General features: G+C 34.5%; 1 protein-coding gene across 1 annotated transcript in view; it reads left to right on the forward strand.

Moving 5' to 3' along the window:
• Positions 1–12,940, forward strand: part of LOC143386178 (transport and Golgi organization protein 1 homolog) — a 40,332-nt gene extending 27,392 nt beyond the window's left edge. Inside the window, exons 16-29 of the mRNA XM_076841446.1 lie at positions 887–942; positions 1,031–1,121; positions 1,293–1,434; positions 6,133–6,234; positions 7,081–7,141; positions 7,256–7,291; positions 7,368–7,435; positions 7,547–7,647; positions 7,831–7,968; positions 8,742–8,810; positions 8,914–8,990; positions 9,116–9,187; positions 10,592–10,754; positions 11,765–12,940. Coding sequence (XP_076697561.1) covers positions 887–942; positions 1,031–1,121; positions 1,293–1,434; positions 6,133–6,234; positions 7,081–7,141; positions 7,256–7,291; positions 7,368–7,435; positions 7,547–7,647; positions 7,831–7,968; positions 8,742–8,810; positions 8,914–8,990; positions 9,116–9,187; positions 10,592–10,754; positions 11,765–12,078 — 1,490 coding nt within the window. The 3' untranslated portion in view covers positions 12,079–12,940. The remainder of the gene's footprint in view (positions 1–886; positions 943–1,030; positions 1,122–1,292; positions 1,435–6,132; positions 6,235–7,080; positions 7,142–7,255; positions 7,292–7,367; positions 7,436–7,546; positions 7,648–7,830; positions 7,969–8,741; positions 8,811–8,913; positions 8,991–9,115; positions 9,188–10,591; positions 10,755–11,764) is intronic.
• Positions 12,941–14,343: the final 1,403 nt, after the last annotated feature.

Raw genomic sequence — 14,343 nt, forward strand, 5'->3', positions numbered from 1 at the left:
GCAGAGGTGGGTTGCTGGGGTATAATGTAGCAATAGGCATGTGAAGAACACTGACTTTTTCTATCCCATTGAAAATTAGTAAGTACACTGAAGCTACAATAGTCATATCCTATACAATACTTAGAGTATTGAACATTGTACAGTAAGAGAAATTTGTTTCTTAACTTATGCAGATGATAGTTGATTTTGATAATCATCATCTCTATGGCTCTGTGGTTTTAAGGTCCACAGTCAGTCTTAAGAGTCTGGAGGTAGTTGGAACCATAAACTAAGGCTGTGAGAACAGAGGCTAGAGACTATCAGAAAGCTAGAGAGAGGGAGTGTAACAGTGTTTACTGATGAGGAAAATATTTCCAGATGTTTTCTCCCAAGTTGGATATTGCTTACATAGCAAGTATTTCAAACCACACCTGGTAGTAGATTCAGGGAGAAAATAGAGGATTGAATCTTTCTAAATAAGACTTACTTGTCCAGGTGAAGATAGATCTGAGAGAGAAGAAAAGCTTTTATCTTACAAGAATAGCATAGATAACATTTTAGTTGTGCAAACTAGAAATTCACTTTTTTTTTGTTTTGTTTTTAAGACAGACACAGTACTTTTATTTATTTTTATGCTGAGGATCAAACTCGGTGCCTCACACATACTAGGTGAGCACTCTACCACTGAGCCACAACCCCAGCCTGAAATTCACCTCTCTCTCTTGTTTTTTTTTTTAAATCTAAGCTTGCAATTCTCTTAAAAGTCATTAGTCTAATCAGTTTAGGTATTCAATTGATTTTTTTTTTCTTCTGGTGTTTGAACACAATCATTATTTAGTTTGGGGAAGTTAGGAGAATATAGAGTTAAAAGTAAGGAAAGAAAAAGCTAAAGTCTTTTGTTTTTTAGGTGATCGGAATGAGAAGATCAAAGATCAAATTAAGCAGATGATGGATGTCTCTCGGGTATAGTTCTTTGTAAGAGTCCCATAGTGCCTGTGAATTCTTCCTGTGCCTCACTTTTAAGAATACCTCTCTTTTCTGCAATTTTTAGACACAAACTACAATATCAGTAGTTGAAGAGGATCTAAAACTTTTACAACCTAAGCTAAGAGCCTCGATGTCCACAAAATGTAATCTAGAAGGTGGGTTCTTCTTGAGAAGAAATTGCCATGTTGGAAAGACTTAAAATTTTATTGGAAAGATAAAGAATGGCTTCTTGCTTTCACGCTTCTTACTTTTCTTGGCACTACTCCCTCAAACAAGTTCTTAAGTCCTTGTACACATATAGAGATAAGCTGTTTTATCCTTTACAGACCAAATAAAGAAATTAGAAGAAGGTGACTGCAATTCACTACAGTCTTCTAAAGTTGGACTGGAAGAGGAATGCAAAACTCTAAGGCAGAAAGTGGAGATTTTAAATGAACTCTACCAGAAAGATGAGATGGCAATACAAAAGTAAGATTTTCATTGTTTGTTATTGTTATCACTGTGTGAACTAATAGATAATTTTATCTTTTCTTAAGATTATTTACAATTTCTTCTAGTTGTAATAAGTAGAGATTTGTCTTTTTCCTTTGTGTTTTGTTTCCTATAAGTTGCATTTTTCTTTCCATCGTCAGTCTTAAGAGTCCTGAGGTAGTTGGAACCATAAACTAAGGCTGTGAGGACATCGTAATCAATTGTCAAATTCATATGAAGGCAGGAAGTGGTAAAATGGTATTAACAGTCACTGATGTGGAAATACCTCTCAAAGTTCTAGACCCTTTCTATGATCCCCCTATTTATTTTAATTACCTTTCATTGTGATCAGTTATGTAATTCTAATGTTTTGAACTTGGATCTCTAACTCTGGACCTTTAAAAATACTGAGTGATTTGGAATGACATGTTTTAGTAGAATAAAAACTTCAAAAAGGAATAATATTTACTTATTGATTGTACAAGTTTTGTACTTGAATATCTCAGATGTTCACACAAAATTGAACTGTGGCAAGGACCTTAGGAGTTATGATTACAGAAGTACTTGTTTGTAGTATGTATTTATATATTAATCTTCTCAGTGTGGAGCTAGTTATTTTTTGAAAGTTCATTTGAAGTTTTTAATCCACAAAAATACTTGGATTCTCTAAAAATAGGTTGTGTCAGATTTTATTTGTTTGCACCTGATTTTACTCTTTGGCATATATATATGTATATGTATATGTATGTATATATATATAATCTTGTAAAGCAAAGACAGACCTTCTTACAGACCTAACTATTTTTAGGTATTTTGACTTCTGTTGCCTAATTAATGCATTAAATATTGAAACCTTTCCATTAACTTTTCTAAAATTCTGTGATCTCCAAGCGACCTTTTTAGAATCTCAAATTTTTGTTCAGGCCAGTTCTAAATTCTTGGCCTGTTTCAAAGAAACATTTCTCATTTTATCACTTTTTTTTAAAAGAACACTTGTTTTCTCTGTCCCTACTAGTAATCTGAATGACCTAAATGGCAATTAATTTTCTTTGTAATGCAATTAAATTGTAGCACTATTTTTCTCAACTCCTCCAAAATTTATTCAGTCATCATCTGTGGTTTGTACTCTTTTTACTCATCCCCAGGTACTATGTTAGTTCATGCCTCTGTCATCTTTTCTGTTTCTAACCTAGATCATCTGTCTTCATTCTCCATTTTTTATATTTGTATATAACTTATTTCAAATTCGTAGTAGTTTTCTCTATAGCTGCTTGAGTGGACTTTCTAAAATATAAGTCTGTTCATGTCAATATGTGCCTGTGGTTTATGAAGAATTTGCTTTCTATTTGATGACCTGTTCTTTTTTTCTTCCTTGTATCTTTCTAATAGTTTAAATATTTTTAATTATATTCCTCATCCCCTGTATAAGCTTGATGTAATCATATATTATAATGGAATTATAATTATATAATTATAATTTTATTCATCTTCTCATATTTTAAAGGCCATGGTATATATTCTGGATTTAATAAAAACCTGACATAGATTAATAGGTTTATTATTTTTTTTATGGGCTTTAAGTAGCTCCTGAATCAGATAACTGTTGTGGCATTGTATGTTAGTACTTCATATACTGTGAACTCCACAAGACATTCATTCAATTTATACACATATTTAAAGTTTCTGTAGTTCTGCATTCTACACTGTTGGTTTCTTATTTGAAATTATTTTCATTCTATTTGAACATTGTCCTTTAATGATAGATTTGATTAGTGTATCAAAGGTAGTACAAGGATAAACAGAGAATAGTATTTTATTCACTAAATATTGCTATAATCTGTATTAGGTTGACATGAACTTCATGATTAGAGTTAAAACCAGTTTCCATTTTTAAAGGATCTTTCTTTTGGCTACTGAATTTTGACTGTTACTTAGTTTTAGCAATTTTAAAATATCCAATTAATTACCATCTGTTTTAAATTTTATCTTTAAGGAGTCCATTATCATTGTTGTTTGGTCTTATCCCTCTTCTAGTTTCTGTAGTCCTTTCTCTTTTTTTTAACAGTTGTATTGGGAAGTGCCTAGGTGTAGTTTTCCCCACCCCACCCACTTTTCCTCTTGCAGTTATGTTGCTTGGGATGAATTTTTGAGTCTTTTTCTAAATGTTGATTTTACCTCATTCTCTCTTCTGATTATAATAATGCATATTAGAATTTGATTTCCCCTGCCTCCTACATTCTGGATTTACTTCTTCTGGATATTTTCTTCTGAACTGTCTTAAAAGTGCTAGGATTTATTTTACTTCCCAAATCTGCTGCTAAAATCATTCATTGAGTTTAGGATTTTAAAAAATTCAGGGTTTAAAATATTATTTTAGTTGTAGATGGACACAATATATTATTTTTTATAGGATTTTTTTAAGAGAGAGAGAAAGAGAATTTTAATATTTATTTTTTAGTTTTTGGCAGACACAACATCTTTGTTTGCATGGGGTACTGAGGATTGAACCCGGGCCGCATGCATGCCAGGCGAGCACGCTACCGCTTGAGCCACATCCCCAGCCCGACACAATATTTTATTTATTTTATGTGGTGTTGAGGACTGATCCCAGTGCCCCACACATGTGGGGCCTGTGCTTCACCACTGAGCCACAACCCCAGTCCTATTTCAGTACTACAGCTCAAACCCAGGACCTTGAGCCATGTGCTCTACTATTGAGCTACCTCCCCAGACTCCTTGCTCTTTCTCATAAGGGACTAGGGTCTTACTGCTTTCCAAGCTATCTTTAATCTCATAATTCTGCCTCTGCCTCCTGAGTATCTTCGACTGTAGGTAGGTCACCACACCCAACTATTTATTGGTTTTATAGTTTCTAATCCTTTGACAAAATTCATAATCTTTTTTTTTTCCTCTTTTGTGGTGCTGGGGTTTGAACCCAGAGCCTTGTGCATGCAAGGCAGCACTCTACCAACTAAACTATATTCCCAGCCCTGAAATTCATATTCTTGACTTTACTTTTTTTACTATATAAAGTGCAGTGATTTTAAAACATGTGCGGATAACCCCATTAGCTGGTTTCCTTTTCTGTGGCATTTTTTCTCACAGAATTTTGTCTTATGGAGTGCCTGGTCAGTTTTGATTGGCCAACATTGTTGTGATAATTATAGATGAAATTTGAGGACTAAGATGAAGTTATCTTCTTATAGAAAAGTGTTGAGGTTACTTGAGTAAGTTTGTCACTTTAAACTTAGTCAGCAATTAAGATAATTCAAAAATGACTTGTCTTTTCAATGTTTCAGTATTGTTCCTTTTGGATTTTTTGCCTGTTCATCACTTAAGTGTGCAGTACTTTCTAATCTAAACTCAAAGACTAGGGCTTTTATTAAGGGTCCCTTTATTGGTAGCCTCTTTTTTCCTCTAAGCCCAGGAATTTAATGAAGGCTTGGTTCAGACTCATATCTTTGTGTTATCTTTAATAGGAGAAAAGTACCTTAAAGTGCCAGCCTTACTTGTAATTCTGAGTTTCCTTTTTCTAATGGATCTTGGCCACATACGTATATCTTCACTGACTTTTTAGCTTGGATCCCTTCAAACACAGTTTTATATTCTTATAAAGATGTTTTGATTGTTCTTAGTGCTCTCAGACTAACTCTTTGATAATTGGAAACAAAATTCTCTCTGTCCTTCAAGATTCAGTTTTCTCCATATTCTTTCTTAAGCCAGTGGGGAAAATTATTATATTCCTTTAGGCATCATTTATACCTGAAACAGTGAGCTCTTTTATTCTTTAGCATCTTACAAGGTAACTAGTATATTATAGCCACTCATAAAATACTTGCTGAAGAATTAAATGAGAAGCTATATAAGAATATATAATCCCCTTTTTCTATTTGGTATCAGTAATCCTTTTTTACTGTAGTTCTGATTTATGGAAAATTAAGTTTCAAGTTAATTATCTTTTGAATTGGAACTATGGCTAAAGTAGTACAAGGATAGCAGAAAATAGTATTTTTTAAATCCTTAAATGTGGCTACCTTTGTGTCAGTAGATGAACATCTTGAGTTTCATGATCAGAGTTAAAACTTGTCAGTAGATAATACTCTGATAGTGGGTCAGTTTAGCTTCTTTTTCTGGTTGATAGACATTATCAAAACTCAGATTTGTCTTTTTGCTTAATTTACAATTCTTTTGAAATAGATATCTAAAGTGTGAAAAATGTTCTGTGGTTAATTGCATAGCTAAAAGATATATTCTAGAAGATTTTTTCTTTGACTGACTATATGTTTATTATGGTACCAGTCTTGGATTGAGAAAAGAGTTCCTCCATGACAAAGATATACTTAGTGTCCTACCCATGGCAGAAACGAGAAAAGAATTATCCCCTGCTTTATCCTAATATGTTTAATTATGTTAGGTTGATCAGTCCTGATCTTCCACATTGAAGTAAAGTGAGTTTTTATTATCTTACACACAGGAGACTTGCCCTTGGGGCACATGTTGTTTTCACATTTATTTTATTTACTGGTAAGTAGAGAATTAAGAGGAGAAGTTAGAAAATGTAAGTGATTTGCCAGAGTTTGATTTATGAAATTGCAGGTTTGAATTCCTATTTTATGTGCCTAAGCATTTTATAGAATTGTGGGAAGTGATATTCACAAAGAGAAACTTTTGATTTGATAACTGGTTTTATTTTAGGAAACAGAGTCAAGAAGAATGTGAGAGACTAGAAAAAGAGCAGCAGCTGTCAGCTGCAGATGAAAAGGTGGTTTCCGCTGTACAGGAAGTTAAAAATTACAAGTGAGTTCAGTTTCTAAAGGAGGGTGTCAGTGTCTAATGAATTAGTGTTAGCTTTCTTTTTAATCTTTTTTTTTACATTATGTAGATAGAAGAAAATAGCATGGAAGTATAAATAACAAGAGGATATGAACACATTCAATTCACACAGGAGAAAAAATAAATTTCAACTTAACAAATGAAAAATGTTAACAAAAATTTACTTGTACCCAGTGGGCAAGACCATAGGGAACTTGGTCAATGCAAACAGTTCTGGGGGTTTTGTATGTTGTAGTAATTCTTTAAGAAATCAGTTTGCTGTGTGTTATATCAAGACCCACAAAAGTGTGGCATTTGATAGACCTTGGAAATCTTCTATGGATATAATTTGAAAAAAAGAAAAAGTTTTAAGGAGGAAGATATTTCTAGCAGAATTACTTGAGAACACACTGATGAACAGTTAAGGAAATTACAATTTATCAATTCAGAATCTCTAGCAATTAAATGATAAAGAAGTTATTAGTATTAGGTTTTTATTTTATTTATTTATTTTTGGTGCTTTACTACTAAGCTACATCCTTAGACCTTTTTTTTACTTTGAGACACAGGGTCTCAGTTGCATAGGTTCCCACTTAATTGCTGAGACTGACCTCGAACTTGTGATCCTCCTGCCTCAGCTTCCCAATCATTGGGACTACTGGCATGTGGCATTGCACCTGGCCTGTAGTATTAGTTTTGATCACACTGGATTCATATAACTATAGAAATGTTTTTCTTATGTATGATAAAAGTCTTTAAAAGTATAGCTGATGGAATAAAGGGAAAATGGTCAGAATGTTTCAAATTTTATTCAATTGTTGTAATTCTTAGGCAGAGAATTGAAGAGATGGAAGAAGAATTACAGAAAACCGAGCGCTCATTTAAAAACCAGGTAGTAATTAATACTGTCCTGTAGTTGCAGAATTCTTTGATATCTAATACAGACAATTATAGGCTATAATAATGAATTCCTAAAAACATTTTTTTAATGTGTTGTCTTTTTCAGATTGCTATGCATGAGAAGAAAGCTCACGATAATTGGGTAAGATTTTTTTCCCCTTTTCTTTATTTTTTGCATAGCCTACCGCAACTGAATTTGAATATTTTCTCTTTAATAGCTCAAAGCTCGTTCTGCAGAAAGAGCTATAGCTGAAGAGAAAAGGGAAGCTGCTAATTTGAGACAGAAGTATGTGATTTTTGGTATATTACTGTATGTTTTATAGTGTTTTAAGGTTATGCTAGATATTATCTATGATTGCTGTTTCATAATTCAGCCCATTCTTTCTCAATATTCAAGACTACTGGAAATGACCCAAAAGATGGCAATGCGGCAAGATGAACCTGTGATTGTAAAACCAATGCCAGGGAGACTAAATTTACAAAATCCTCCTCGGAGAGGTAGGGGGCACTTTGTAAAAGGAGCTATTTTATTTCTTGGTGCAGAATGTATGTAAATTACTTTTTATTTCTGTGTGTAATGGTTATGAAATAATCTGCATGATTTGCTAAAGCGGGAGGTGTGGGGGTTGGTGTCAGGGAGAAGGCTGCCTTAAAGTAGTAACACGGCATTGTTGTCTTTAGGTCCACTGAACCATAATGGCTCTTTTGGTCCATCCCCCGTGAGTGGTGGAGACTGTTCCCCTTCACTGACAGCAGAGCCAGCTGGGAGACCTCCTTCTGCTACTATTAATCAAAGAGATATGCCTAGAAATGGATTTTGTGAGCATTCACATGTTGCTTTATAGTAAACTACTTCAAGGTTTTGGTTTTTTTTCCCCTTTTGAATATTCTAATGAAAACATAGAATTTGGGCCTGTACAATATATAGAAGATAATTTCTTACTTTATCTTAATGAATGTTTTCTGTAAAATCTGTTCTAGAATAGAAAACATTTTTTTTCCTCGAGGTCCCTGTATTGTTTTTTTCTTTTAAATTTTACACTGTGAAGTGTAAACCTTTATCTTTAAATTAAATCTCTATGGTGTTCCTTTTCCAAATATTATAAAAGTAGCCTTAAACTTTATGTAGCATACATATTTCCAATATGAAATACTGAGTCTTATTTCCAATTCTAAATAGGACTGTAGTCTTGGTAAGATTGGAAGTCAGGTTATACAGACTAAAGAAAAGCCAACTTACACATACTTCAAGTCTGTAGCTTAAAGTTTAGGACCAGTACGTATTAATTTGCTGTTCTATCAACCCAAGGCAGTTCTTTATTTTACTTAAGTCTCTTCATAAATTGTGATTTATGTATTGGGCAACCCATTTTTTAAAAATATTTTTAATTGTAGATGGTGTGGTGCTGAGAATCAAACCCAGTGCCTCACACATGCTAGGCAAACACTCTGCAGCTGAGCTACAACCCCAACCCCTGAGCAACCCATTTTTAATGTTGCTTTCTAGTTATTGTTGAACCCTGACCTGTCCACCACCAGTGGTTTATTTCTTCTGAAAAATACATACAAGGGCTCTGATCTTTTTTCCCAAGGGTCAATGGATGGACCTTTACCTCGTACTCAATGGTCTTCTGAGGCATCTGGGAAACCCGTTGCCTCTGGTAAAGAGACCAAGTAATTTTAAAGAATCTGTAATTGTGGATGCAGGATTTTTATTCTCTTCATGTTAGAATAAGTCTGAATCCATTCTTTGATCTCTAACAGACCCAGGATGTGGTCCAGCTCACATGAACAGCAGCTCCAAAAGTTCTTCTCCAGCTAAGGTGATGGATGAGGGCAAGGTAAGTTCTGTAGTTACTGTGAATCACGTGGTCGTGCAGGAACATGTTGCTTTCCTACAGTACTTGCTCTTTGCTTTATCCTTCTTTGTGTTCTATTTGTACTATCCCATTTGTTTTTTAAAAAGCAAACTGTTCCCCAAGAACCTGAGACCCCCTCAGTTTCTACCATTACTTCTTTAACTGAGCATCCAGTTGGAGTAAGTACTTAGAGGTTGAGAACTGAATTGGGTTTTATTCGGTGCATTTCTGGGAAGGATATTCAGAGCATGACACTGATCTTGTTTGCTTTAAACTGCATGCAATATTGAGCTTACTTTTCTCCTTGGAAATGTGGCTTAAGTGTGTACAACTATAATGAACTACAGAATGTGAAAAGTTATCACTCTAACTTTATATGGTGTTTTGTGTTGAATGTTCTAAGGCAAAGTAAATTCATTATAAATTATATAATTCATCATTTTTATTTTTGTTTGGAAGAATGCTATTTAAGAATTCCTCCATTTGTGCAAACCCTATTTTGAGTGATTTGAATTAGATTGGTATCAGATTTTCTGAAAGTGAAATACTCTTTCAGTGCAACAATGATAATCTGAAATGACCTCTTGAGCCAGTCCCAAGCAATGGTCTCATTTGTTCACATAAGTGCATTCTCTTGTAACTGTGTTGCTATTATATCTGGTAGGTCTTCTGCAGCTCTATAATAAAATAAATTTTAATTGTTTAGTTTCAAACTCACTACTCATAGGAAATGATAAATCAATACCTCAAATGGTGTACAGTAAAATGAAAGTAAATATTAAAGCCTTGTCTTCCTAATTTGTGTATATAGCATTGTGTTGGAAAATACTTCTCAAGTTCCAGTGTATACATATTCCAGGAATATACATTTCTGGAGAAATCTAAGGGCAGCTTAGATAAGACCCCCAAACCCCTTTGTAGTAGAAGATTTAAAAGAGAGCAAACACCCGTTGTTATAGAGGAGTAGAGGTGGGAAAAGCATGGCTTGGAGGCAAACCTGGGATTGAGACCCTTTAATATGCAGTGTGGCCTTCAACAAATTATGATAATCTATTTGCTTTTGTTCCCTCTTATTTAAAACAAGACAGTCTACTTAAAGATCTCAGAGGTTGAATAATTATGAAAGACTTACTGAAGATACTCTGAATAGTAGCTATTATTACATGGGTACAGAATGTATTTTTCATTTTATTCTGTTCATTCTTAATATGGAAGTAATGAGCTACTGTGATGAAAGGGAAGTGATGGGGAGGGGGGGGACTCCCTTTGAAATAGGTTGTAGTGAATACAGCATGACATACTGGTCAGAAATCACCTCTGTTAATAACCTCTGCCAGTCCTCTTGCCTTTCCCTTTCCTGTGCAGATATAATCACTAACAAACTGCTCCCTCTTGTGGAATCCTTCTAACTTCTGTAAGCTGTCAGTGGGAATACACAGGAGGGGTGGGTAGAGTTTTGTTGCACTGATGGTATTCTCTGGACAGGTGCCTGTTTTGGGTTTTAGCTTTTATCGGTGTTGGTACTTTGTCTTAATACATAGGAATTTTAAAACTTTTAACTGCTTTCAAATCTTAAATTGCAGGTTAATATGGCTATGAAAGGGCCCCCTCCTTTCTCAGGGGTACCCTTCATGGGCCCCCCTATGGAACCCCCAATGAGACGGCCTCCACCACCTCCCTTTTGGTATGGACCACCATTTCAGCTCGGTGGGCCTTTTGGGCCTCGGCCAATTCCTCCACCATTTGGTATGATGATCTGAACAGTAGTGATTGACTTATAAATCACATTCATCTTTCATTTCTATTGCTTGCTAAAACAGTTGGTTGCTATCTCAGGTCTTAACAATGAAAGGATACAACTGAGTACATTTTAACTTTTCCTCCAGTTTTCTGGGATATATGGGACACTACATAATCTTATACTGAGATAGGCAATAGCTATCTCATAGACAAGGATAAGGGGCTATATAGCGAAAAGCCACAAATATTACTTCTGCAGATGTTTGTTGAAAATATGTTGATATGCACTGCAATAGATGGAAAGGTGGATGAGACACATGCCATAACTTAAAATTTTGTCACAGATATGAAAATCCTATAACATAAAGTTTGTAATCACCCATAATGGAAGCATAAGCAGTAGGTTATAGAATATAGAAAAGGAAAAGTCAAACCCTCCTTACCTTGAGAAAAGTCAGAGGGAAGTGTTAAAGAGGAGGATTTAACAGTGACCTAATAAATGTTGCTGATTTAATTAGGTGGCTGTGGAAGGCCTTTTCCAGGGGGGCATGCACCTTGATTCTGATGGCATGTGTAAAGTCCATGCTGAAATACTTCATGAATTTTTAATGGATACAATAATAAATAGTGGGATTTCCTTTTATCAAAATTTCTTTGATGTAGTCAAGTTCTTATTTCATAATCTATCATCTTGTCATGGTAATATAGTACTTCCAAATATAAATGGAGCTCTTTTGAGATAGAAATAATTCTGCAATTATATAGTAGGGAAAGAAAAAAGATAAGCCTGGAGCTAGGTAGAGCCATGTTTAAATCCTTAATATGTTGCTTCATGGCTGGTTGGCCAGGCTATAACCTAAACTTGTTCTATTTCAGTTTGCCTCATCTGGCAAGTCAGGATGTTCACCAGTTGATGTTCTAGGCTTGGGAGAAATTAAAGACTATATTAACATACTTGGAATCACCCAAGTTCAGAAATTTCTGGGTATTTACATCACTTCCTTTTTATTTTCCAGGTCCTTGTATGCGTCCACCAATAGGCTTCAGAGAATATGCACCAGGTGTTCCACCTGGACAATGGGATTTGCCTTTTGACCCTCGTGATTTTTTTCCAGGACCTGCACCATTTAGACCTTTAGGCTCATTTGGCCCAAGAGAGTACTTCATTCCTGGTGCCCCATTACCACCTCCAACTCATGGTCCCCAAGACTATGGGCCACCACCTGCTTCAAAAGACTTAATGTCTTCAGGCTTTAAAGATGAACCTCCACCTACACCCGATTCTCAGAGTAGTGAGGGCTGTTCACAGGCCTTAAAACAGGGCCCATAAAATTAACCTCTGACACTTAGTCAGAAAGTGGACTATGAACTATTCATTGTGTTGAAGGATTATTGGCTTGAAAATATAAAAGTTTATTTTAAATGCCTTATGTTTTTAGAATGAAGCTGCCTTGGCGCAGTATACATTTGGAGCCAAAATATTTTCCCCCTAAATATCCCCCACTTAAACTAGAGTATCCTTCCAACTTTAAAACATGCAATAAGGAATACCTTTGTTTTAGTTAATGTAGCATATACAATTGCTAAATGATTTAGAATGTCATAATTATGGACATTTCCTGTGGAAATGCTTTAAGAACATGTATTTCCATTATCCTATTTTTAGTGTATTCCAGTTGATAACAGAGAAATGGTGTTTTATAACCTTGATTTTTCTCTTTAAATATCTGGTCACAGAGACTGTTACGCTAAAAATGTTTACTCAAAGATCATAAACTTCATTTTCCTTCTTGCTGAAGTTCTTTGTTGTAATAGTTCATAAAAAATTGTTTATTAATATTTCCCAAGTGTCTGTTGATTCATTGGATCGTCATGAGACTTTGTGCCATTGGGGAAGCATGTAAACTCACTCTCAGAACTGAAGATGGTGACTTGGCAGCATATTTCCTGTTGCTCACTGTTAAGGAGGCTGAACCTTGGTCAACTGTGGACTTATACAGAGGAATTTCTTTTACTTGTGAGAAGTCTTGTGGCTCTATTTTTGTAGCACATTCATGTACTTTTTTCTAACCACTGTTCATGTGAGAATGGTTTTCTGAAAATGAGTTTACATTAGTAGCAAGAGTTGTTTGGCCTGAAGTTCTACTGCTTTTGCCATTATTGCATTATAACAGTAAAATATAGGGTGGTATGTTGTGTCTATAAAAAGTAAGGAAATTAACCAACAATAAAAATTAATTTAAAAAAAATAATAAGGAAATTTCTTTAAAAAAAATGTACACACACACTCTTCTCTTTCCCATACCTTGCCACTGATTTTCAAGGAATATGATAAAAAAAATTAGAAAAGTATAATCCTCTGAGAAAGAATGAATGAAACTCTAAGGCTTATAATGTCTTTAATCAGCAACTATGGGCTGAAATAAATTCTTTTTTTTTAACAGATACTCAAATATATTTTATTTAAAAATCAATTAAAGCAAGTCCTGAATCTGTAACTACTGTCTTTAAAACAATGTTCCTAACAACTAGCTCTCCAGAGCTGTAATTTTAATTACAGCAATTTTAACAGTACATTTTAAGAGGTTTAAGATTTAAATAAAATTATAAAAGCCTGGTACTTCTGTTTACTGCTAGACCATATTCTTCTATTCTTTACTAGAAAGTAATAGGATTGTTGAAACCTAGAATATATCATTGTTCTTTTTATGTCCCCTAAGTATTCTCAAAATAGGGGAAAAAGCTTCAGTGTGAAACAAAATCTCTGTGAAACAAAATCTCTAAACTTCTGAAGATGACTCAGAATCAGAAAGAATGAGTCCGTTAGGAAGAATTCAATCTACATAGCCTCCATTTAATATCAGAAGCAGCAGCTGTGTGTAAGAGGAAAACCATATAATAGCTTATGCCATTTTTAACCATGTAAAATAAAATTTAAGTCACAAACACCAATTTTGAATGTATCTTTCAACCTCTACAGGACACAAGGCAATGCTGAAGTTACTATAACTTCTAATTTTAAAATAGCATTTAAATAAAGGTGATGTCAGCTAGGAAGATAGATTTTCAAGGAAAGCCAGATTTATTTTTTTATTCAAAGCAACAGTAGTTTTCCCTCTAAAGCCTTTTTTGTATTTATTCTATTAGTAAGCTATAATGCATTCTACATAGTTTATCTGAGCAGTTCTGAACCCACCCATAGTTGCCTCTCCTTACATCCATCTGATTGTACCACTTCTGTAGCAAAGCCCAAGGTAGCTGCCCATATACCAGTTGTGAGAGAATACTGTCCCTTGATTCAATTATACTTTTGTATCTCAAAAGTTTTAGAAGTCCTCTCCAGCAAATTGTGTTTGAGTTTAGTTACTAAAATCATTTCATTTGTGAAGCAGTAGTGTTTCAACCTGAAAGTATTACTGCTATAGTTGTAATTATTGTCCAGTGACTCATCCCCTCCCACACTAGAAAGTAAATTTAAACAACTAATTTGTGAGATACAGATTGTTTTGTGTTAATTGCTTCAAGATAAAACCACCTTTTTTGGCGGGGGAGGTTTGGTCATTCAGGTCTGAATTAAAGCTAAGCTAATGACAAT

This window comes from Callospermophilus lateralis, unplaced genomic scaffold (genome assembly GCF_048772815.1).
Source record: "Callospermophilus lateralis isolate mCalLat2 unplaced genomic scaffold, mCalLat2.hap1 Scaffold_98, whole genome shotgun sequence".
Classification (NCBI taxonomy): domain Eukaryota; kingdom Metazoa; phylum Chordata; class Mammalia; order Rodentia; family Sciuridae; genus Callospermophilus; species Callospermophilus lateralis.